General features: G+C 46.4%; 1 protein-coding gene across 1 annotated transcript in view; it reads right to left on the bottom strand.

Moving 5' to 3' along the window:
* Positions 1–11,797: 11,797 nt before the first annotated feature.
* CEP250 (centrosomal protein 250) overlaps positions 11,798–22,471 on the bottom strand; it is a 28,309-nt gene continuing 17,635 nt past the window's right edge. Inside the window, exons 21-27 of the mRNA XM_075720978.1 lie at positions 22,327–22,458; positions 18,157–20,874; positions 16,383–16,538; positions 15,833–15,946; positions 15,615–15,665; positions 13,052–13,335; positions 11,798–12,242 (exon numbers count right to left, since the gene is read on the bottom strand). Of these exons, the coding sequence (XP_075577093.1) occupies positions 12,158–12,242; positions 13,052–13,335; positions 15,615–15,665; positions 15,833–15,946; positions 16,383–16,538; positions 18,157–20,874; positions 22,327–22,458 (3,540 nt within the window). The 3' untranslated portion in view covers positions 11,798–12,157. The remainder of the gene's footprint in view (positions 12,243–13,051; positions 13,336–15,614; positions 15,666–15,832; positions 15,947–16,382; positions 16,539–18,156; positions 20,875–22,326; positions 22,459–22,471) is intronic.

Here is a 22,471-nt window from a genome sequence, read left to right as displayed (position 1 = left end):
TCACATATTCTCACTCCTCCCTCCCAGCTGCCATTGCACAGCAGTTTTTACCCCTTCTAAATATGTTATCACAGAGGTGCTACCACCATAACTGATTTGCTCAGCTTTGGCCAGCGGCAGGTCCATCTTGAAGCCAGCTGCAACTGTCTCTGGCCGACTCAGGGGCAGCTTCTGGTGTCTTCTCACAGAAGCCACCCCTGCAGCCCTGCCGCTACCAAAACATTGCCACATAAACCCAATACAAGGATGATGAAGGGGAGCACGGGGGACTTAAGAGGGTGCGAGGCAGGTGAAGTAGCAAGAGCAGCTTGAAGTTTCAACAGGCTGGAGTCATTGCCATAGGCCCAGAGGCAATCAGCAAAGTCAAAGTTTGATTGTGTTGGTATGTTGAGGTGACACGTCATGATAGGGATCATGGGTCCAGGGGTTGCCAAGCTGCCATGGCATCATCTCCAAGTGTTGGGTGGTTCCTGCCATGAGGTCAAAGGGCAGTTTCTGGGGAGACCAGATCATCTAATTGGGCCAAGACTACACAACTAGGATGCCATTGCTCAGTGCTGAAGGCTCACTGTCAGGTGCCCTGGCCCTTGACCAATTGTAGGAGGTGGAGGCCTGTGTGCCTTCAAGGCTGGGAAGACTGAGCACATGGCTCCTGTCTCTCTTGTCTGTGGTTCTCCCCTGTGGTGAGCATGGGGTGCAAGGAGGAGCTGAGGCTGGACGTGACATCAGTGAGTAGCGTGTCTTTGAGCTTCTGGGGACCATAAAAATGAGGGGTGGCTCCAACCAGGAAGATGCAGTGCTGCCACTCAGCAGGGCCCTCTGCCCTGGTGGCACCAGGACTCTATAAGCAGGACAGGCATCAAGGTGATGGCTTCCCATGGAGGCTGGTGTGGGAGGACAGAAGCTGGGGTCCTCTACAGTGTCCACCACAGGATTCCTCTGTGGGGGCCTGTGCCCTCGGCTCTGGGTTCTCCTGCCAGCTGGGTGGGAACCTTGAGGTTAGAGCAGGAAGAGGGTGCTTTGACCCTGCATGCCTTTGTCCTCCCATGGGTAAGAGGAAAGTGGAGGGTTGAAGAAGTTCTGAACACCTGGGTCCTCCTCTAGCGTGCAAGGAGGTGGGTCCTTATAGCCTGGATGTTTGGTTGCTTCTGCAGCTTGTGGATCAAGTGTCCAGTGGAAACAGAAGCGCAGGGTGCCTGCAAACCTGGACACTTGTGTTTGTCAGTGTCCTGGTTTTGGCTGGGATAGAGTTAATTTTCTTCCTAGCAGCAGGCACAGTGCTGTGTTTTGGATTTAGTAGGAGAAGAATGCTGATAACACGCTGATGTTTTTAGTTGTTGCTCAGTGCTGCTTATGCCAGGCAAGGACTTTTTCAGCTTCCCATGCTCTGCCAGGCACACAAGAAACTGGGAGGGGGCACAGCCAGAAGAGTTGATCCAAACTGCCCCAAGGGCTATTCCATACCATATGACGTCATGCTCAGTATATAAACTGGGGGGGGGGGGGGTGGCCAGGGAGCAGCGATCGCTGCTCAGGAACTGTCTGAGTATCGGTCGGCGGGTGGTGAGCAATTGCATTGTGCATCACTTGCTTCGTATATCGTTATTATTATCATCATTATTATACTGTTACTATTAGCATTACTATTTTACTTTATTTCAATTATTAAACTGTTCTTATCTCAACCCAGGAGTGTTTCTCACTCTTACTCCTCCGATTCTCTCCCCCATCCCATTGGGGTAGGGGGAGTGAGCGAGCGGCTGCGTGGTGCTGAGTTGCTGGCTGGGGCTAAACCACGACAGTCAGCCATTTGTGGAAGTAAAGTTCAGGAGTTAGAGCAGGGAGCATGTCCTTGCGTTCTTCCCAGGGCTCTGGGTGTTTGGGTCCTCCCCTAGCTAATCAGCCGCACCTTCCTCTGAGAAAGGCATACTCTGGTTAGTGTCGTAAGAGTAGCGGCTAGTAGGGCATCTGAGAAGAACCTGAGGAGGAGCATACAGTTATTATACAGGAGAAGTGCTGGGAACCCCCTGCCATAGCAGAGAGGAAGCCTGTGAGAGGACATTCACCTGAAAATCCAGTTGCTGCTCTTCTTGGCTGCCCTCTGGGGACAGTGTTCCCTTTCCCTTCTCTCCTTCTCCCTCTCCCTCTCCTTTTGATCTGGTTCCCCACCACCCACCCCCGACACAGCTTTTGCCTAAATTTACAGTCAATGTCAGACATCAGCTGTAGATGTTCAGCTGCAGGTCACCATTTCTGAAAGTGGTTTTGAAACCAACTTTTACTAAAAAAACCCACCCACACATCTTTAAAACTCAGTTCCTGGTATCTCTTTTTTCTTTTCACCACCACTCTTAACAATTTAACAATTGCAAGGTATAGGTTTAGGGGTTTTTTTGCAATGAGTAAACTTTCCTTCCGCTCTCCCTTTTCTTATTCATTGAATTATTCTATGGAGACTCATATAGAGTTTAAAGTTTTAACTAGACAGAAAATACTTTGTTCTCAGGAGCTGAAACTGCTGATTCTGTTTGTTCAAACCTCAGAATAGCCAAACAGGAAGCACTCTGTCAAAAGACAGAGTGTAGCCTTTGGCTCAACTGTTTTTGAGACATCTCAAGAACTTTTTAGACTCTGATGTGTAGAACAGGTCTACACTGAATTGCTTGATGGGAAAAGGAGCCCTGTTGGCTAATGGAAAGGACCACGGGTCTGCCCTCTGCCTGGGAAGAGGCCTTCTAGTAAGGTTTCACTGACCATTTCTTCAGGATCAATCTTCTAATTGATTGTCCTTTTAATAAGTGGTTTATACATTCACATCAGCTCTGAAAAAAAAGAGTTAGAGTATGCCTTTATCACAAAAACATAAAAGCAGTCTGCTGACCAAACAGGAAGTCAGCAGAGCCACGAGAAAGAGCGTAAAGAATTAAGATTAAAATGATCATTAAGATAATTGCAACAAAACCTCTCCATCTGCACAATCAAGGGTGTCATTAATAGTGTTTGTGTTCCAAGCAAAAGCCAGGAAGGAAAGATAACATGTTAAGAGATTGCTGGGTGCTGTAACTCCGACAGTCTCTCCACTGGGAGAGGAGGGGGCTTTTGTAGGCTTAAGACAGGTGATTGAGAGTAGGGTTCCTGGCTCGTCTTAGTCCAGCCCGTTTCTCCAGCCTGTCAAGGTCCCTCTGAATTGCAGCCCTGCCCTTTGGTGTACTGACCGTTCCCTCCCCTGTTTCATGCTGACTGTGACTTTGGCGAGTGTGTGATCTGTCATCCATGTCGTTAGTAAACAAAAAAAAAATATTGGCTCCAGTGTTGAACCCTGAGGGGTGCCACTAGGGACCGGCCACTTCATGCAACTGATCCACCAGTACTGAGCCCGCCGGTTCAGTCAGTTTTCCACTCACTTCACCATTCACTTACTCAGTCCATATCTTGCCAGTCTGGCTATAAGGAGACTATATATGTGACTGTTGAATGTTTTGCTCGTGTCAGGTAAACAACATCACTGATCTCCCATTATTCACAGAGCCACTCATTTTATCGCGGAAGCAGATCAGGTTGGTCAGCCATGATTTCCCCTTGGTAGATCTATGCTGGCTGTTCCCAGTCCCCTTCCTTCATAGGCGCTTGAAAGTGGGTTCCAGGAGGAGTGTCAGCAGCGTCCTACTGCTGTCGAGAAAGCAAACGCCATGCATAACCGGTAGTACTGACAGCCAGACACACAGCATCATCTCCTCACTCTGCTCAGCTCTGCTAGTCTTCAGCTTGCACACAGTGTCTGATGCTGAGACCCCAGTTCAAAAAACACATGGACGGGCAGGATATACTCCAGACAAAAGCCACAAGCACGGTCAGGAGTGTAGAAAACACTTCCAGAAAGGATGGAAGGAACTCAGGTGATGATTTAGTTTAAAAAGTAGATGCATGGGAGAAACTGTTCATAAGATCCAATACAGATGGGACAAGAAGTCAAAGCCAGAAGAAAGATCTAGGTAACAGATAGGGGAAAAGCAAACCCAACAAATTCCAGTCATAACAGTAGCAAACCTTGAGGAGGCTGTGCAACCGAAGGCTTTTAGGGGCATCTTTCAGGAACGACTTGGAAAAGGCAGTTTCTGGACTGGCAGTGTGGTTTAGATGTCCTCTCAAGCTCTCTTCCAGGCCTATTTACTACTATTCTTTTTTTTATTTATCCACATGGCTATTGCTTTTATGAGTGTTACCACCTTGATCTGATTCTCGATTTATGATTTTTTTCCCCCCCAATGATACACTAACATGACCAGGGAAGGTGGTCTATCCCAACCCTATATACAGGAATCTCATGCATGGGGAGTTTATTGCCATTGGTGACATCTGCAGCGATTTGCCTCATATCTTCAGTCCTACATCCCCAAAGGAGTTCAGCATACTGGAAACATTCAGAGAAGATGATTCAGCTGAGCAATTTGGCCTTCACAAGCACAAACATCAGGCTCATATGCCTCATGCCTCTGGACTTTCTTTATAGTCGATGGGGAGAGAGGTGGCCTCCTCCAGAGGTAAGTCAGATCAAAACTGATTTTTACTACCATGAATCTCTGAAGGACTCTCTTCTTTGGATTCTGGACAAGGGCTTGGACAAACTGCACTAAGTTCAACTGAGGCATTAGGAGCACCCACCTCTGACTCTTCTGATCGTGCCGAGTGTGTGTTGCGGTCAGACCCTGTGCCACTATCTACCCCTTGAAGGAATAAGTCCAAGTCCAAGGCACTCCAAGTCCAAGGCACAAAGTAAGGTTTCTTAGGATAAGGCACTTATTAAGTAGGTAACAATTAAAGCACCTTGTGGGTGGGGACTATTCTGCTTCTATTCCAAATTCCTTATAATCCACCTACTAGGTATCATCAGTTCTCAGGAAAGTATCCTTACCTGGCATCCCAAGTAAGGGGAGCTCACCAAGGTGAGCTGTTCCTCAGGAGCACCAAAACTGGGCTCTCGGGGAGTGGTTTATGTACATGTCCTCGGTGGTTTCTGTGGTCCCCACCTAGCAGTATGATTTCACTGGTGCTGGGCAAGCTTGGGCCCAGCACAACAGAAGGTCAGAGCCCCGACCAAAGCGCTGCCACTCGGTCTGGATTGTCTCCCCACAGTGTGCTATAGCAGAGTCAGGACCCAACACCCCCTACTCAGATCCCAGCAGACATCTTCCCTCCTGTAGTGACCCTGACCAGAAGAGCATGGTACATCAGGGAGACGGTGTTCCACATCACAGTACCCAAACAGACTGGAGGCAACAAAATTGCAAGAAAATAGTGCCAACTCAGCTAATAAATATTCATTAGTTGGCTTGATAGCACAGAAGCATTGACCTAAGTCACCTAGGCCGGAGGGACTTTGTTGTTTGAAGGCTGTTGCCTTTAGTCTGCTCTTCAGCGTGTACTGCGAAGGGTGGTGCGGAAGTGGCGGTGTCCTGGGGTGGAAGTGGCGGTGTCCTGGGGTGGAAGTGGCGGGGTTTGTTGCTGCTGCCTGACTGGCTTCCTGTTGTCTGATTACTTGCATGTCGCGTGTTGGCTGAATCTGTCTGGGGATGATCTGGTCGAATGGAGCTTCGTTGACTCAAGCAGGATACAGATAAGGTCTCACTAATGCTTTCTGGGGAAGGGAGGCATCTTGTCATGAGCACAAAAGAAAGCAGAAATAATAGAACTTACTGAAGCCCTGCCTGGGAGTTTTCCCTTGACCTTTTCTTACTGTATTTAGAAGACCCTTTTAAAGTGTGCTCTACCTAATTCTTCATCTCTTTTGTTACGGCACTCTGCTGGTAAAAGGGACATGGAGGCACAAAGGAAGGGGTACAAAGTAACCAAACAGTGTTAAGATCAACGGGTTTTGGTTGCCTTCAAGACTACAAGAAGAAGGAGAAACAGAAGAAAATAGTGAATTGGTCAGAAGGCAATCATCCTGGACTGGGAGCAGCTCTCCAATGAGTATAGGATGCCCTCCCTCAGCTCACATGAGAAGCCCCTTGTTCTCCATTGATGGATAAAGACCTGTTTGCTGTTCAAAGGTGTTGAAAATGAAATGCTTTTAAAGACAGGGATTTTCCAGCTGAGATCTCTTTTCCATTAAACACAATTTGCAGGTGACCCTTTGCTTAAGCCCAGAGGCAGTGGTAATCCCTCTCTCCACCTGTATGCTGGCTTTTTTGTAAGCCTTCCAGGGCCCGCAGGGCCACCATGAACAGGCGCTACCAAGCGTCAAAGCCAAGGTGCTTTGCAGGTTTGCTTGCAGTCTCCAGTTCAGAACACTGAAGCACAGCCAAAGGAGGAGAACAAGGTTGTACATGTGCAAGGGTGTGGGATGGCATGGTTAATGTTTGGGTGGGGTGGGGAAGAAAGACTATGATATTGAAGCCCTAGTTTGGGAAGTTAGGGAGCTGCTACTTCCGCTGCCAGGCAGGTTGCAGAGGGAAAGGGAGCAAACTGAACATGGAAGCCCCTGCTTTATGAAGGAGAAGTATTTTTCTGGAGAAGGAGGAAAGAAAGGTAGTGGCCAGGCTTTACAGAATGTGTATACAGGCAGGAATTCATTTGTGCACCAAAGGCTGATGGGTGAAAAGGCTAGATGCTAAACTCAAGTGTCCAAAGGCTTGAAACCTCAGCTGCAAACAAATGCAGGTGTGCTTTGCAGGCCTGTGCCATTGCTTTACCTCCTCCATCAAGCATTGGAACAGGCTGCCCAGAGAGGTGGTGGAGTCACCGTCCCTGGAGGGGTTCAAAAAATGTGTCGACGTGGCACTTTGGGACATGGTTTACTGGGCATGGTGGTGTTGGGTTGATGATTGGACTGATGGTCTTAGAGGTCCTTTCCAACCTTACTGATTCTATTCTAGTTTTACTTTCATTAAAAAATAATCCAGCCACCAAGCCAGGAAACTTGAAATTAATTACTCCTTTATCCTTAATTGGTTTAGTGGTGGACTTGGTAGCGTTGGGTTAATGGTCGGACTGGATGATCTTGAAGGTCTTTTCCAACCTAAACGATTCTGTGATTCTATGATTCTATCTGTCCTGAATCAGCAGGTCTGTGTGTTGTGCGGCAGGGTGGAGCAGGAGTGGGAGTGTGAGAAGGATGGGCGTGGGAAGTGGAGCGTAGGCAGGCTGGAGAAGTTAGCTGGGAGCTGTTGCGTTGGTGCGGAGAGCTGCTCCTCTGCACACCCTCCCCTCCCCTCCATGGTGGCAGGACCCCTAGCTCCCTCCCGCCAGGTCTGAGCAGGCCAAAAATGAATCATGTTCCCATATAATTGGATATTGTCCAGCAGTGTTCAGGATGCGAGAATAAAAAGACACAATAACATCCGGGTTAGCTCAGTTGGTTAGAACATGGTGCTAATAACGCCAAGTTCACAGGTTCAATCCCTGCTCACTGCAGGGGGGTTGGGCTCGATGATCTCGCAAGGTCCCTTCCAACCCAAAGCATTCTATGATTCTATGATCTGTGATTTATTAATGGAGGAGGCAAAAAAGAATCCTGCTCCGGCAGCGTGGGGCAGCAGCCTGAGAAGAGCAGGAGTGGGAATTGCCAAACTGCCAAGCAATTGGCATCAGAAGGTATTTTGGTGAGTACCTGAATCGGATCTGGTACTACAGGGCGTGGGAGATCTACTATTCTATTTACTGCTTGCAGATCTTGTACAAACTGGTACACAGGTTTTCCATCTGGGCCTGGCTCTGGCTTTTTAACAGGTAATGTAGGAGCATTGCGTGGGGACGTGCATTTGACTAAAATCCCATTTTTTGTTATGTCATTAATTACAGGTTCAATTCTCTGTTCACCTTCTCGAGGAGGTGGGTATTGTTTTACTGATGGCCAATCTTAATGTTTTACCAAAATTTTTACAGGCATAGCTGATTTTAATTATCCAGCCTCATTTCCAGACATAGCCCATACTCACCTAGGGACATCTTTCAGTTCTTGGGGTATCGGTTGGAACTCCTCAGCCACCACTACGTGACCAATTACTTCTGGCAGTTCCAGCACCATGCCCTTACTTCCAAACATAACTCCTGCCTGTAATTTTTTCAGTAAATCCCTTCCCTGTAAATGAATTGGACTGCCTTCCATTAACACCAACTGATGGTACGATAAATGTGGACCTATTTCTACTAACGAAGGGATTGTTATCGCTCTCCCGTGCCTGCTGGCAGGTGCACCCCCTGCTCAGCGCCGACCATCCCGCACCCACCGGCTGCCGTGCCCTGAGGCACGCACACCCCTTGGCAGTTTTAACATAACTAACTCGGTCAACAGACCGAGGGCCCACAGCCAATGAGGCGCCTGGGCTCAGAGAAGCTTCTGGATCATGACCGGTCATGACCACAGCTCAGATCCAGCCCAGGTACAAACGGGGTGGCGCTGGAGACCCCCTTGGAGTGGTCTTCTCAGAGCAGCAGGTCTGCGTTCGAAACTTCTCTCCTCGGGTTGGGACGCTGCCTGAGGAAATTTCCCGGGACTGAGTGCCCTCACCTTTTGGTGAGTGATTTCTTCTGGATATGTCCTTGAGCGAGCCCTTGCCCCCCCCCCCCCGGGTGAGCAGGGTACCCCCGAGAGAGAGAGAGTTCCCCCCTTGTGAGTGAGTGTGCGTGCACTTTGGATCATCCTTCTTGTGTGCATTGACGTGTAGTAACGGTAACCCGACGGACACCTTGAACCTGTTTGGTGTTGAATGTCACTGGAGTGTTGGTTGATTTTGGTTTACCCCTGTTTCTCATTGGTTTCTGTCATGTGGTTTTGGCTGTTCTTTGAAATAAAGGTGTTTGAGCTTGTCCTTTGTTTGGGTTAGTTTTCGTGTACCTCCGTGACACTGCCGTGTCACTTCACAGCCTTTCTGTATTCACAGGTTGTGGCATTACAAATTTAATGTCTGGGCACAAAAACAATTAAAAATTTTGTGTAACAGGTCCTGTATCAGTCACGGTGTACTGATTGGGTCTACTTTAGACAATGTTTTAACAAAGCCTTTATGCAAGTAACGTCTGATCGATGCTCCAGGAAAGCTTACAGATAGGCAGTTCTTTCTACGGAGGGTGTTCTTGAGAGGACAAATGCTGCTCTGTTCATTGGTCTTATTTCACAGCTCAGCAGGCTCTACGCGTGCCACTTCAGGTGGGCTCTGGGTGCAGGATGCACAGCTTCCAATACAAAATTGTTGCATTCATGTGTAGAAGAGTTATTGTGCGTAGAACAAAACCAAGAGTACAAGACAGCATTTTTAGACATACCTCATCACTTTGAATCTTCTTTTGTCTTATTGCTGGGGAAAGAAGAAGAAAAAGTGATCCAAATTCTCTGAATGCTGATCATTGTGAGAGCTGTTACGGGGCAGGGTCAGAGGACATTTGGTAAGTTTTATACTTTTTTGTATCTTCTTAGCACTTGAATTCATACTGTTAAGTTGCATACACTTTTTCTTTCCAAATGTCTGTGAAGGTCTGTGCAATGAAATCCTCCTGGGCACATGTTCAGAGAACGATGAGAACTGTTGTGGTTTTGGTGTGCCTTTGGAAGCTGCACTCATGATTGTTAACAACGTGCAGAGTTAGGTTGTCTAGATCGTCTACATGCCTGTTTAAGGGCAGTGCAAATTGCACACCTTTGCAGTAGCACCAAGATTGTATCTCAGCAAGCTGTATTTTTTCTGGGATTATTTGGTGTCCAGAGGGGAGCTGTGTCAATTATTTCACCGTCACGTGGGCTGTCTTGGAATAAAACCCGGTTATGGCCTTGCCTTGTCACTTCTGCTGCAGGCTTTGCATCCTTACAGGAGCGAAGACCAGACATTCATCGCTCACACAAACAACAGGTGTCATTTGGTGTTTCTTATTTGTCCTACCTTCAAATTCCTCCAGGAACAGATCTGTGATAGTCCACACGTTCTGGACTATCCTTCGCTGCTATTGTCTCTGTAGTAACTTGGTTTATCCTGTCTGTCAAGTCGGGTCCTTCCCCAGAGACGTCTCCATCTTGAGGGATCCTTGATTCCAGCCTTCAGCTTTTTCTTTGGCCCAGCAACCTTACTACAGCCAGGATTTACAACTTCACAGCATGTATCTAAGCTACCAAGAAGCATCTCTGCATTGCATCTATTCTCTGCAATAGGCATGAATGCAAGCTGGCTGTCCTGAGAGCAAGTACTCTGTGCACGTAGAGGAGGGGGCGAGGTCTGGATAGCTCCCTAATTGCACGTGCCCCAGATGTCTTGCACAACTGGCTTGAAAAATGAAGGGCTTACATCAGGGGAAATACAGATAAAAACCAGAAAGGACTATGTGGTTACTGCAAAGCGCCTGGAGGCAGAGTTAGGAATATTGCTGTTTTGAGGACAGTGAAAAGGAGTAGGACGAGGGATGACGGGCAAACATTCTGCTTTCTGGGAATTGTGTCACATTAAATAATGAGGAATAAAGGCTCCTAATACTTTTCTCCATGTGCAACTGTTTTCAGCTCTCAGGGATCTACTGAGAGTCCTTGGTGGCTCTCTTCCCGGTACTTTTCCCATCTCACCATGAATCCATGTAAACGTTCTGCATTCACAACACCCTTTGGCAAGGCCTTCAGCAGGGCTGCTCTGCTCTAAGAGAAAACACCTCCCCTTGCTTGCTCCCACTAGCTGTACCTGATGGCCCCCGTTCCTTGGTTGGAAAAGAGCCCACGGTCGCTGCCCGCTCTCTCCCTGCCTTTCAGGATGTCGTAGACCTTTCCTGTGCCAGCCTACGAGCCATGTCTTGCCTCCGCTGCAGAGTCCCAGCTTACTCAGATGGTCCTTTGTGGAAGCCATTTGACCTCCGGGCTTCCTTGCTGGATTTCTCTGAACGTCTTCCAGTTCAGCTCCGTCTGGAGGTACCAGACTGCACCCTGGACTGAGATCCAGGCTAAGCATGACATAGGCAGTGGCATAATGATTTTCATCCTTTTGTTCTCTCTTGCTTTCCTAGTTATTTGTAACATTTGATTCCCCTCCCCTTTTCCCCAGCCTTCCCCTTCGGAAATGTTTTCATGGCACCAACCAACAACCAAGGAGTTTTCCCCGACCCCCAAGGGAAATGGACAGCTCGGAGCCCGATCGTCGTCTTGTACGTGAAGCTGAGACTGTTTTCTGCCTCAGTATAACCTTTCTTCAGTTTAGTTTACCAAAAGGAGGACAGTGTTTTCCCCTTTAATTACAGATAAAGATCTTGACTAGCACTGGTCAAAGCTCCGTGACCTCTCCTGGAAATACCTTGTTTGAATTATAATTCCTTTTAAGAACCTCTCTGTGTGTGATTTTTGATCCCTTTAATGAGGTCTATATTAATGCTCAGTCCTATTAATACACTTAACAGAATGTCACACAGGATGAAGTTGAATGTCAAAGAGAAGTCTGAATATTCCAAACTGTTCTCATCATAAACCACATTAACAATCCAATAAAAATAGTAATTTTACTAGACTGATTTGGCACAAAACTGTGATGCCTGACAGTATTTTTGCTCCTGCCTTCTACTCCCTACTGATTTGAATCAGTAGCGAATAGGGGGGTGGACAAGAATGTCAGTCCTGCGGACGGTTCGTTCCATCACACTTGGTAATCTGACCATAAATGTAATCCTGATCTGAGCTTCTGAACTTTTGTCATGTGCTTGGCATTAACATCTTCAAAACTGTAACTTCTCTCCTGGGTAGAAGCAAGTTGAAATTGCTTTTTTCAGGAAGTAGAGTAAGAAGTAAGAGCAGACAGGGGCTAACACATGTGCAAACCAGAACCAGCACTGAATTAAGACACAAGTTTATTTCTGTTTAGTTATGTTAGCTTTAACTGTGTGCAGCTCCATCTTTATGTCCTTTAATTTTGTTTGAGTAGCAGTCCTGAGATAGATGTGTCCCAGAAGAAGTCTTATTTTTCAGGGATTATTAATTTCTTGTTTGGGCTTCCTTTCCATACACAGTTCTCTCTCCTTGCCTATGTTTTTGTTCTCACATACTCGTATTTTGTCCCCAGAAATCATTTGCCTGAAATACTACTTTATAGACTCTAAAACTCATTGTAAGGTGAGGTTTGACAGCAGCAGCTGAGTGTGAGAGGAATGTAGGTAAAAGGCAGGGAGTGGCCTTGCTCAGAGGAGTTCATCCCATTTCTCACATCCATGAGCCTTGATTCTTTGTCTTTGGCTTGGCAGGAATCCTTCCATTGAGGCAGAGAGGATCAGAGGTCCTGTTTAGACTAGGAAAAAAAAAATTGAAGTTATATACAAGTTTGCTAACATGAGATAAACTCAGTTACTTTCCTAATCAGGAGGATGCTAATGAGTAGCCACTAAAGTCAGATTATCAGCAATTGCTCTCCAATTTTTTTTCATTTTTAAATACTGTGTGAGGGGGTAAGCCTCATGAAGGTCCTTCTGAAGAGTTACTGAATATCAGGTTTTATTAGTTACAACCACATTTGGACATTCTGGTTATTTATTGACAATGTGCTATGTATATGTTTTAATGCAGACGTGTATTGACTAACAGGAATCAAAGTTTTGAAACAGGTAGCCTATGAATCTCATGCTCTTAAGAGATGCCATTGCATTATCTCATCATAGGGTAACATCTGCCGAAATAGATTCAAACCGCATTTCACTTGTGTCTGGCATTCTAAACGTCCTGAGGGTTCTTCATCAAAAAAATCAAGCCCCTAACATCTCAGCCTTTCTCAGAAAAAAAATGTTACCCAAATCTTATGTGACCCCAGACTTATTTCTTCAATACACACAAAGAACCCTTCCCAAAGGAAGACATTTGACCTGCTCATCAGGTTCACCCTGCTTTTCCAGGCCTATGACTGACCCCATCCGTACAAGCCAGCACCAGTTTTGTCCCACCACTGCTTCTGCTGGGGAACCCGCAGTGAACACTGTGCTCTGAACTTCTGTCATACTTCGGGACCCGTGCCTTCAACCAACCCCCCTGCCACAGTTCACCTGCTACAGCAGGTCCCCAACTTGGCTCCTACTGAAGCCTTTTGCTGTGCACTGGTCCTGTTACCTCAGGTCATCATTTCTGGTGGATCTGGCTGTTGAATTCAAGGGCTGTAGCTCTGGACCATCAGTCTCCTGAGAGACTAGCGCCAAGTTAAGATTCAGAGACCGATCCAGCTTCCGAGTCTCTGCCTCCAGAACAGCAGCTTTGGGCTCCCTGACCACAGCTGCTAAGGAGTAAGACAGCTCTTGGTGAAGGTCTGACAGCTCCTGGCTGGTCTTTGCACAGCACTCAATATAGTCCTGCTTGTATTGTCGTTCTTGTGCCAGCTGTGTCTGCAGAAGGGACACCTGAAAGAGGCAAAAGGCCAAGCTCAGGCAAGCCCACGCGGTTAGGACCATCCGTAGCTCCACGGTACTGGCTGTCAGGGAAGACGCACCCTCTAACTCCAGCCCTGACAAACGCTTTGTCCTTGTGGCATGGGAAGTAACAGGTTCCCAGAGTCACCCTGAACTGAACTCAGATTGTCAACAATTCGAGTTTCTTTCTGGCACACCAGTCACACGTACAACACTGACACGTTACACGTATATTAAAGAGAGATGTTCCTACAGGATTTAGTAACCCAACTCTTTTTTTCAAAAGAGAGATTTGGGCTACTGACACCTTACTGACATGCTTTTTCCTCAGCAGAAGGACCACTGGTTACACAAGGTACTGAAGACCTGTTCTGTTATGATCTAATTTAAAAACTTGACAGCTAGCACATGAAAAGGGAGCAAACTCTCATTTTTTCCTAACTTTAGAGCATTTCACAAATGGGCAGAGCATAATTTGATGAACAAAGCCCAGGGGGGAAATGAGCCTTAAAGGACTGCTGAGGCCTTGAAAATCCTCAAACTCTATTATTTCCTGGCAACATGGAGTTGTGCCTGCTGGGCTTTTTGGTGGGAGAGACCCAGCTGCTCTCAGCTCCTGTTAGGTTTGCAGTGTGGTGCAGGCACAGCAGATCTGGCATGTTGCCCTCTGCCTGCTTTGGAGCGGAGGAGATGCCAGCACTGGGAGCAGCGCTCAGTGCTTTGCTGTTTTGGGAAAAACAGCTCAGGTCAGAGGTTCTCCTCTGTTTTCAAAGTGACATGTGCTTTGCCAAGGGCTGTGTTCCACATGGGAATGCAATCCCCAACCTCAAGCTAGGAAGATGAAAATATTCTTCCATGGTGAGTGAACTCAAATTTAACAGAAGCAATTCCTAACACAGTTTTATGGCTTATGGAACCCGCTACATTTGAATTACAATACCAAGGTCTGTCAACATAAAGCCAAACCTGATAAAAAGTGGGACCCTTATCTGCTAAGCGTCTAGAGCAGACTAGAGGTGAAACTCTGGCAGCCAGCTCTGGAAGGGGAATGCGCAGTGCTGAATTAGAAGCCAGTAGTGCACACGGAAAGTAAGACGTCAAAGGGACTTCACAGCAAACAATATGCATAAGCTAGGGAACACCACTGCTGAAGAGAGGGACGGAACCAACCTCCTCTCTGAAATAATAAGGGCACCTTTGTGAAAGTGGGCTTGGAAACCTGAAAAACCCTCCCTTGCTCTGCCAGGTAACCCAGAGCTATGAGTGGGAGAAGTGACTACCTGCTGCATAGAGCATCTCCCAGGAAGTGGGAGACCAATTTCCAGTTCCACTGTTTCCCAGACCCAGAGGAGTGCCCTAACTAGCCACCCAAGGACTATTCTTTGGGCAGAGCACCTTCATTTTCCTGCTGAACTAGGTCCACAGTGCAGGCAGACATAACAGTCACAAGGGGAAGGGGGTTCAGTCAGTTATCTGTAGCAACAGAACTTCAGACAGTGAGGCTTCCTGGTAAAAACATCCTTCAGATATACCCTTGATGGCTTCAGCAGTATTCTCAGCTCACTTGCCAGAGCTAAGCATCATGTACTTTACTGACATAAGCATTACATGCATTTTGCTTTGAACTCCTGTGAATATTCACCTCCTTGGGGAGACCAGGGTGTACCAGACCCATAAAATTACACAGAAGAGAAGTCTGGTGACGGCTGCTACTGCCAGTGCCACTGTCAAAGGATGCAACAGGGTTCAGTAGCTAGAACGTACATTCTTACAGTGATAAAACAAATGTCCATACAGTGCTTAGGTCTCTGACTCAGTCCGATACTGGGATCATGATTAGCACAGCATAGCAATATGAGACTAACGATTGCCTGAAGGCTATAAGCTCTGGCACTGCCTCAGATCCCTGGAGCTCTGATACGATGTCAACTCCGCTGTTAACGGAGTCAAGGGAAAATGGAAACAGTCAACAAGATGAGTAAGACTCAAGGGGGGGGACCATCCTGAGAATATTCTCTATTTTCAGCCGAGTTCCAGTTTTCTGAATTTCCTCCAATCCCTCTCCCACCCTGCCTGACCTTTACGCAAGTCAGAGACTAGACCTAGGTGAAGGACGTTGTTTGGCTGTGGCCAACGGGTGTGTCTAACTGACACTGCCTGCTGTACTCACTCCCTGACAGCCAAACAACACTCAAGCTGTAGCATCGTGCACACTTGTGCCCATCAGTACAGCCACGGTGGCTTTTGATGAGAGATTTCCTGCTCCTCACCTGGTTCTGTAACTCTGCTAATCGACAACTGCAGCGAGCCTGAGACTCCTCCTGTGAAGAAAATGGAAAGGATTTCTCTTTAGTCTCCAGTTTGGTCAGGGCCATGGTCTACATTCACTTCCATTAGGTCTACAGTGGGGGACTGTTGCCTCTAGGATTTGCCATCGTTCCTCTGTATGGGCAGAGCCTCCTACCACCAAGTAAGATTCTGTTCTCACCTGTCTAGAAGCAGGCATCTTGTGCTGGTCAGACTCAGAGACAGAAAATCCACATGCATCTGGCAGCGACCGACCTCTACAATACCTCTTCAGTCTCCTCCGTTCACGTTCCACCTGCACGTTGGATAGGAGAAAGGGTCACAGAAACCTGCCACCAACCAAGGAGCAAAAGGACCTCTGGGCATCATGGCAAGGAAATGTTGGCTCAGAGACCGTTAATTGCATCAGAGAATGTTGGGGGTAAAAAGCACTTGATGTAGACTATGGAAGAGAAGGAGCAAGAGGAAACAGTTCCTGACACAAGAGACTCAAATGTGTGCGTATGGGCACACTGGGGCGAGAAGGGTGGTACTGGAGTGAACATGCATTTGTGAAGGTAATGGGGTGCCAGAAGAGAGAGAAAATGCAAAAGTGTGCGTCCACAGGGGGAATTAGGAGAGGGAAAGAAACAAGCAGAGGACTCCAAAGGACTCCAAAGTGCCATCTATAAAAAAGCGTTGTGTTCCAGAGGACCGTGAGGCTTTGCAGAGGCAGTTAAAGCCTGTTTTACCTGCTCAAGAGTCCTCCTGAGCTCAGCATTGAGTTGCTTCAGCTCCGCCTTCTCATGTTCCAGCCTTGCAACTGCTTGCTGCAGATGTTCCAGCTGCTGCAACAGGAGTCTCTTCTCCGAGAGCCATGATAGCTGCTCCCCTTCTGCAATAGCCTGCTGGGTATTCAGAGAGGAGATGACGTGAGCTGGTGCCGCATAAAGGTTAGGATGGCCAAAATCAGCACATCGGGGAGAGTGACCGGACCCGGGAATGGACAGTGCTAAGTCCCTTGTCCTCCTCCAGGCCAAAATTACACACTCTTTTCCTAGGGGCCCTCCTCCAGACCACCCTGGAGAAATGGAGTTGTTTGTTCTGGACATGCTTCCTGCTCGCTTTGTTCAGTGTCCCCCATTCTAGTTTTGAGAGAGACTGGAAACATTAATTTCCTATTCAGCCACTTACTGGTTTTACAAAGGTATGTAGTATTTCCAGCTCCCTCTCTCTCAGCCATTTCTTGTCCATCATGAAGAATTCCACATGGACATGTTCCTCTTAGGGAAGCTATTTAACATCTTTGGCCATCCTCTTTGACCTTCACTGTATAGTCTCCTATCTATAGTTCTACTCTCTGTCCTCGGACAACCAAACAATACGCAAGATGTGGGTGAAGCATGTATTTCTGTGGTGATAAACTACCATTTTGTTCTCTATTCCCCTTACCTGTTACAGCATCATTACAGAACTGCTCTTTGAAAAAAAATCACATTATCAACCAAGCCCTGTGCACTGCTCTGAACCTAGTCAAGAGCCACCTCCCCTCTTGTGGGTTTCTTGATGAAGTGCTCCTTGAAGCGATCCCTGACAGCATCTATAAATGCAGTCTTGATATCAGCATCATACCGACCTATATGGATGCAACTGCATTACCTGATCTAACGCTATTGCATGCCTGGTCTACGTGGATGCAACTGAAATCTCGCACTGTTTTCATGTTTCCTGCCCTTGTCACTCCTCTGCTTCCCACCAACAGATCACGATACCCGTCATCATCCTGAGCAGGCTGGTAGTGATATTTCTCAAGTAGTGTATAATGCATAAATACAGTATTTTATCAGTAGCATTTTTATATGCCTGTATACTAACGTAATGCTAAAAGTATTGGCAGAGTCCCAGGTAAGTTTGCAGCACAGGCTGTTGCAGCTGTTCCACCGGCAGTACCCGAGTCGATCACCTTGCAGAAATCGACACAAATCTGCCTTCGTGATTTTTGGACTGCGGCACAAATACATCCTGAATGCGCAATGAAGCCTTTAACCTGATAAGGCAACAGTACTAATTCCATTCTTTTTAATACACTGGAAAGGCTGTACCTCAGAAATCTACGTCTCTGAAAGCATCCTCTAAGCACATAGCTGCTGTTCGGCCATCGTTATAAAATTCAACTAAGTTTAGTACATTAGTCTGGTCAGCTGTGCCCTTTCCATGCCAAATCCCAGCCACAACACATTGGCTAAGCTTGCCTAGACAGGAGAGAGCCAATTACCCACCCCCAACTTTGGGACTTGTTTCAATTTTAATGGCAAGCTCTCTAGTTCTTTCAGTAGTTCTGGGCTTGACAGAAAATATTCTGGCCGGAGCTACACAGACAGGCAAGCCTGCTGGCCGCAATCATGGTTTCTTTGGCCAAGCAGGTCATATATTTATGGGAATATACATTCCCATATCTTTATGGGAAACATCTTTAGAATCCTTTACAGACATTTGAGTTGACTGACGATCAATCACAGTGCCTACCTGAAGATGAAACCGGTCCTTGTCCCTCTCTGAAACCATGCTCTGCAGGACGGCTATTTCTTCCCTCAGAGTCCCGTTGGCCTTTTCACTCTTGGTAAGGGCAAGAGTCAGTGTTTGTGCCTTCTCTCTCCATTCAATTTCTCCACTTTCGGTCTGCTTCAAAATAGCGAGCACACGCTCCAGTTCTTCCCCTTTTGCTTTCCTCTCATCTTCCAGTTGTTCAGTTAGCTCCTTCTGCCTCTGCAAGGCACAGTCTCTCTCCTGGAGGACTTTCCTCTTCTCTGCTTCCTCCTCCTCCCATTTTTGGAGTCTCTGGATTTGTTTCTTTAGGGTCTCTCCTTCATCTTTCCACTGCAAGGCTGATGTTAATTGTTTCAGGAGTTCACTCTGCCTCCTATGCTCTTGTTCTCTCCCTGCCAGAGTCTTCTCCAAATACCTCACTCTGTCTCTCTGGTACTTGATCTCTTCATCCTTCTTTGTCAGAGTCTGCTGAACATGCTGCAGATCTTCCCGAAGACCTCTTATTTCCTCTTCTAACTCTTTTTGCTCACCTTGAGCCTTGGTCTCAGGCAAAGCTTCTTCCAGGAGCTTCTCTTGCTCTCTGTGATGCCTAACCTCTTCACTCCTCTCAGTTAGCCTAAGCTGGAGGTTCTGCAAGGTCTTCAGTTCTTCTTCTTGGCGCTGGAGTTTTTGCCTAAGACTCTCATTGTCTTCATCGCTCTTCCTCACCGCTTCCTCAAGCAGATCCACTTGCTTCTGGCATGATGTTAGTGCTACTTTTGTGCTCTCTTCACGAAGCTGGCACATGTTCATTTGCTCTGTCTGCCGGAGGAACTCCAAGTGGTTCTTCTTCACTATTTGGCTCATTTTTTCTAGATCCTCCTGTAGACTCTTAGCCTGCTTGCCTTCTAACTCCTTCTGCTCTTGAAGGTCCTGGACATGCTTTTGCAAAGACACTACCTCTTGATCTCGAGCAGCTAGAGAAGATTCAGCGTATTCTAGTTTTTGCAGTATGGCTTTAGTCTGCATCGCTGCCTCCTCCTTTTCCTGTTGAAGCTTAGAGTTAGCCTCCTCCAGAACCTCGATCTGTTCTTCTCTCTCTTTCAGAGTCAGTTTTGTTGCTTGAAGATTTTTTTGCTCAGCTTCATGCCTTTCCTCCTTTTCCTTGCATGCCTCACATTGCTTTCTAAGGGATAAAATTTCTTGCTCTTGTTCCTTTAGTGCCGCTTGAAGATGCTGCAAAATTTCCTTCTGCTGTTCAGAGTCTTGTTCTTGTTTTTGGAAATTCTCAATCACTTCCTTCTGAGACTCAATCATTAAATCCTTTTCTTTCAGCATTGCCGTAGTGTATTCTAAGTCTCTATGTAAGATGTTCATCCGTTCTTCTGTTTTTTCCTCATAGTTCCATGTTTGTTGCTTTTGGATGTCTATGAGTGTGTTCTTTTCTTTTAAGGTTTGTAAGGCCTCCTCCAGTTGGTCATGGACATTCCTTAACTGCTTTTCCATGACTTCTTCGGCTTCCTGGATTTGCTTTTGCTGTGACTCAAGCTCTTGATCTTTTTTAGATAAAGAAAGTGCCATCTTTTCTACTTTTCCATGAAGCTCTTGCAGGTGCCCCTCTTGCTGTTCCTTGTACTGCTGCAAGAGTCTTAACTGATCCCTTTGAGAATCACACTCGCTCTCTCTGTCCTTAAGAACTGCCCTCAGGTGTTCAAGGCTGGTGTGCAGAGATTTCACCTGTTCTCTCTGCTTTTCCAGTTCCTGGATCTGCTGAGTCAGAGACATAAGCTCTATGTTTTTCTCCTTCAAGTTTCCTTTCATTTTGTCAAGATCCATGAGCAGATTCCTCACTTGTGATGTACCGTGTTGTTCTAGAATCATTATTTTCCCCTCCTGAAATTTGATCTCCTGGTCTCTCTCCTCCAGCTCGTTGCTCATCTTGCTCATGGCAGTCCTCTGCATTTCTTGCTGCTTCTCCAGATCTGCTATCAGTTCTTTCTGGGATCTGATCTCCTGCTCCCTGTCTTCCAGCTCTTTGGTCATCTTGTTTGCAGCAGTCCCCTGCATTTCTCGCTGCTTCTCCAGATCTGCTATCAATTCTCGCTGGGATCTGATCTCCTGCTCCCTGTCTTCCAACTCTTTACTCATCTTGGTGGCAGCAGTCGTCTGCATTTCTTGTTGCTTCTCCAGCTCCTGTATGTGTTCTTGCTGGGATCTGATCTCCTGGTCTCTCTCCTCCAGCTCTTTGCTCATCTTGCTTACAGAAATCCTTTGTTCTTCTTGCTGCTTCTCCAGCTCCTCTATGCGTTCTTGCTGGGATTCTGTCTTCTGTTTTTCCTCTGTTACGTCCTTCATAACCTGATCAAGAGTAGTTTTATGCATTTCTTTCTGCTTTTCCAGCATTCTCATCTGTTCCTGGTATAACTTCATTTCTCCCTCCCTCTCTGACAGGATGGCAGTCATACGAGTGAGATTCTCCTGCAAAGCTTTTACCTCTGCTGCCTCTTTCTGTAGCATCTGGATTTTCTCCCACTGCGTTTCCACTTCCTCATTTTTAATTTTTAAGATAGACAGCGTAGTTTGGAGTTCTTGTTCAAGGGAGTGATTCATATCTGTTGCTGTATTTGCTCGGGTTTCAGAGACTGTGACTGATTCCTGAAGAAGTTTTATCTCCCATACCAGTTTTTCTTTAACTGCTTGCAGTCTGTCCCGTTCATGCTGCAAAACCAGGAGGAAAAGATTCAATAATTCCATCTATATATGTGTGGTTTTCATACTAGATTTGAACTCCTGCTCCAGTGGCAGTCAAGTGCTGAAGTTTGAACTTTTAGTAGAAAATTTGGGCTATTTAGTTGATAAAAATTTTGTTTGATATAATTTTTCTACTGTCACTCAAAAAAGATTTGAGCTGTACTGTATTTATCAAACTCTGTCCATAACTGATTTTTGGAGTCATTGTAAATAGAGAAGTGGGAAAATATTGTTCATCTAAGAACAGCTGCACTGGCTCAAATGTCTAGGCTACTATCCTGTATGTAACGGTGCCTATAAGTGCATACCCAGGGAAGAAAGCCTAAGAGACACAGACTTACATGATACCTCCCCAACCCCAGCACTGTTCCAGCTTGTGAGAACTTTCACAGTCTCCTCCTGACCCCACACAGACCTGCTGTATTTACAACACCCATTGTCAAGGAGTTCAACAGGTCTGCTCTGCTGTAAGTATACCAGCTCCTGTCATTTGTTTGCAGCGCGGCTCTCGCTACCTTCATCAGATGGCTCTTGTTCATCTCTTGGAAAAAGAGAGTGACAGCCACTGCCCCCTCTCTCCCTGCCTCTCGGGATGTTGTAGACCTTTCCTGCACCACTCTTTAGATTGTGTCTTTCCCAGCTTACTCAGCCATTCCCATCTTTCTTTTTGCCATTCTCTGAAGCTCTTCTGGCTCTAATATGATCTTCTGGGGAGGAACTGCCAGAACTGCAGCCAGGATTTAACGTCCAGATTAAGCATGATTTAGGCAGTGGTATGATGATGTTCTCTCTTATTAGGAAGGGAAGAGAGAACAACCCCAACATTTCATTTACCTTTTTTTTTTTTTTGGACCTCTACTGTGTAGAATCTTCATGGTACCATCCTCTAGAACCCCACTGCCCCCTCTCGAAGGAGTAATGGTCAGATCACAGGCTGTCATTCCGTGTTTCAAATCAGGACTAGTTTTCCCCTTGCAGGCATACGTATTTAGCTGGATCAGCACTTCTGCTTCTCAAATTTCTCTATTTCTTCCCCACTGTCTGCTCTCAGATGAGCAATGTTGAACAGCTTTCTATTATTAGCAAGCTTTGTCTTCTCATCCCTTTTTCTAGATCCAGACATTTAGAAATCTAAATATGGATTTGGACACAAATTATTGCCCAAACCATGCAATGTAAATAGAGACAAGTTTGAAAATTACTTTGACTAAAGCTTCAAGGGCAGAAAACTTCAGAATTGAGGAAAATAAGCACCCTGAATCATAACTGAGTTTTATATGGCTATGGCATCTTTTCCTACTTATTCAGAAGAATGCAATTGGAAAAGTTAAACCAAAAAACAAGTTGCTCCTTAGAATTATTAACAGACGGCCAAAAAATACATAAGAAATGGCCCTTCACGGCATCTGCCAGTCTCACCTGGACATCCTTTCTTTTCTTCTCAGTGCTCTCAAGTTTTCTTTCCAAAGACACCACCTCTTGATGTAGAGTCATAGCCTCCTTCTTTAGAGACTCTTCAGAGGCTGCTAGCTGAGACGTCAGCTCTTCCACCTCAAGTAAAACA

The sequence above is a fragment of the Pelecanus crispus genome, chromosome 14, assembly GCF_030463565.1.
Source record: "Pelecanus crispus isolate bPelCri1 chromosome 14, bPelCri1.pri, whole genome shotgun sequence".
Taxonomy (NCBI): domain Eukaryota; kingdom Metazoa; phylum Chordata; class Aves; order Pelecaniformes; family Pelecanidae; genus Pelecanus; species Pelecanus crispus.
The sequence above is the reverse complement of the archived record's forward strand: the minus strand, read 5'-3'. Positions and strand labels throughout refer to the sequence as shown.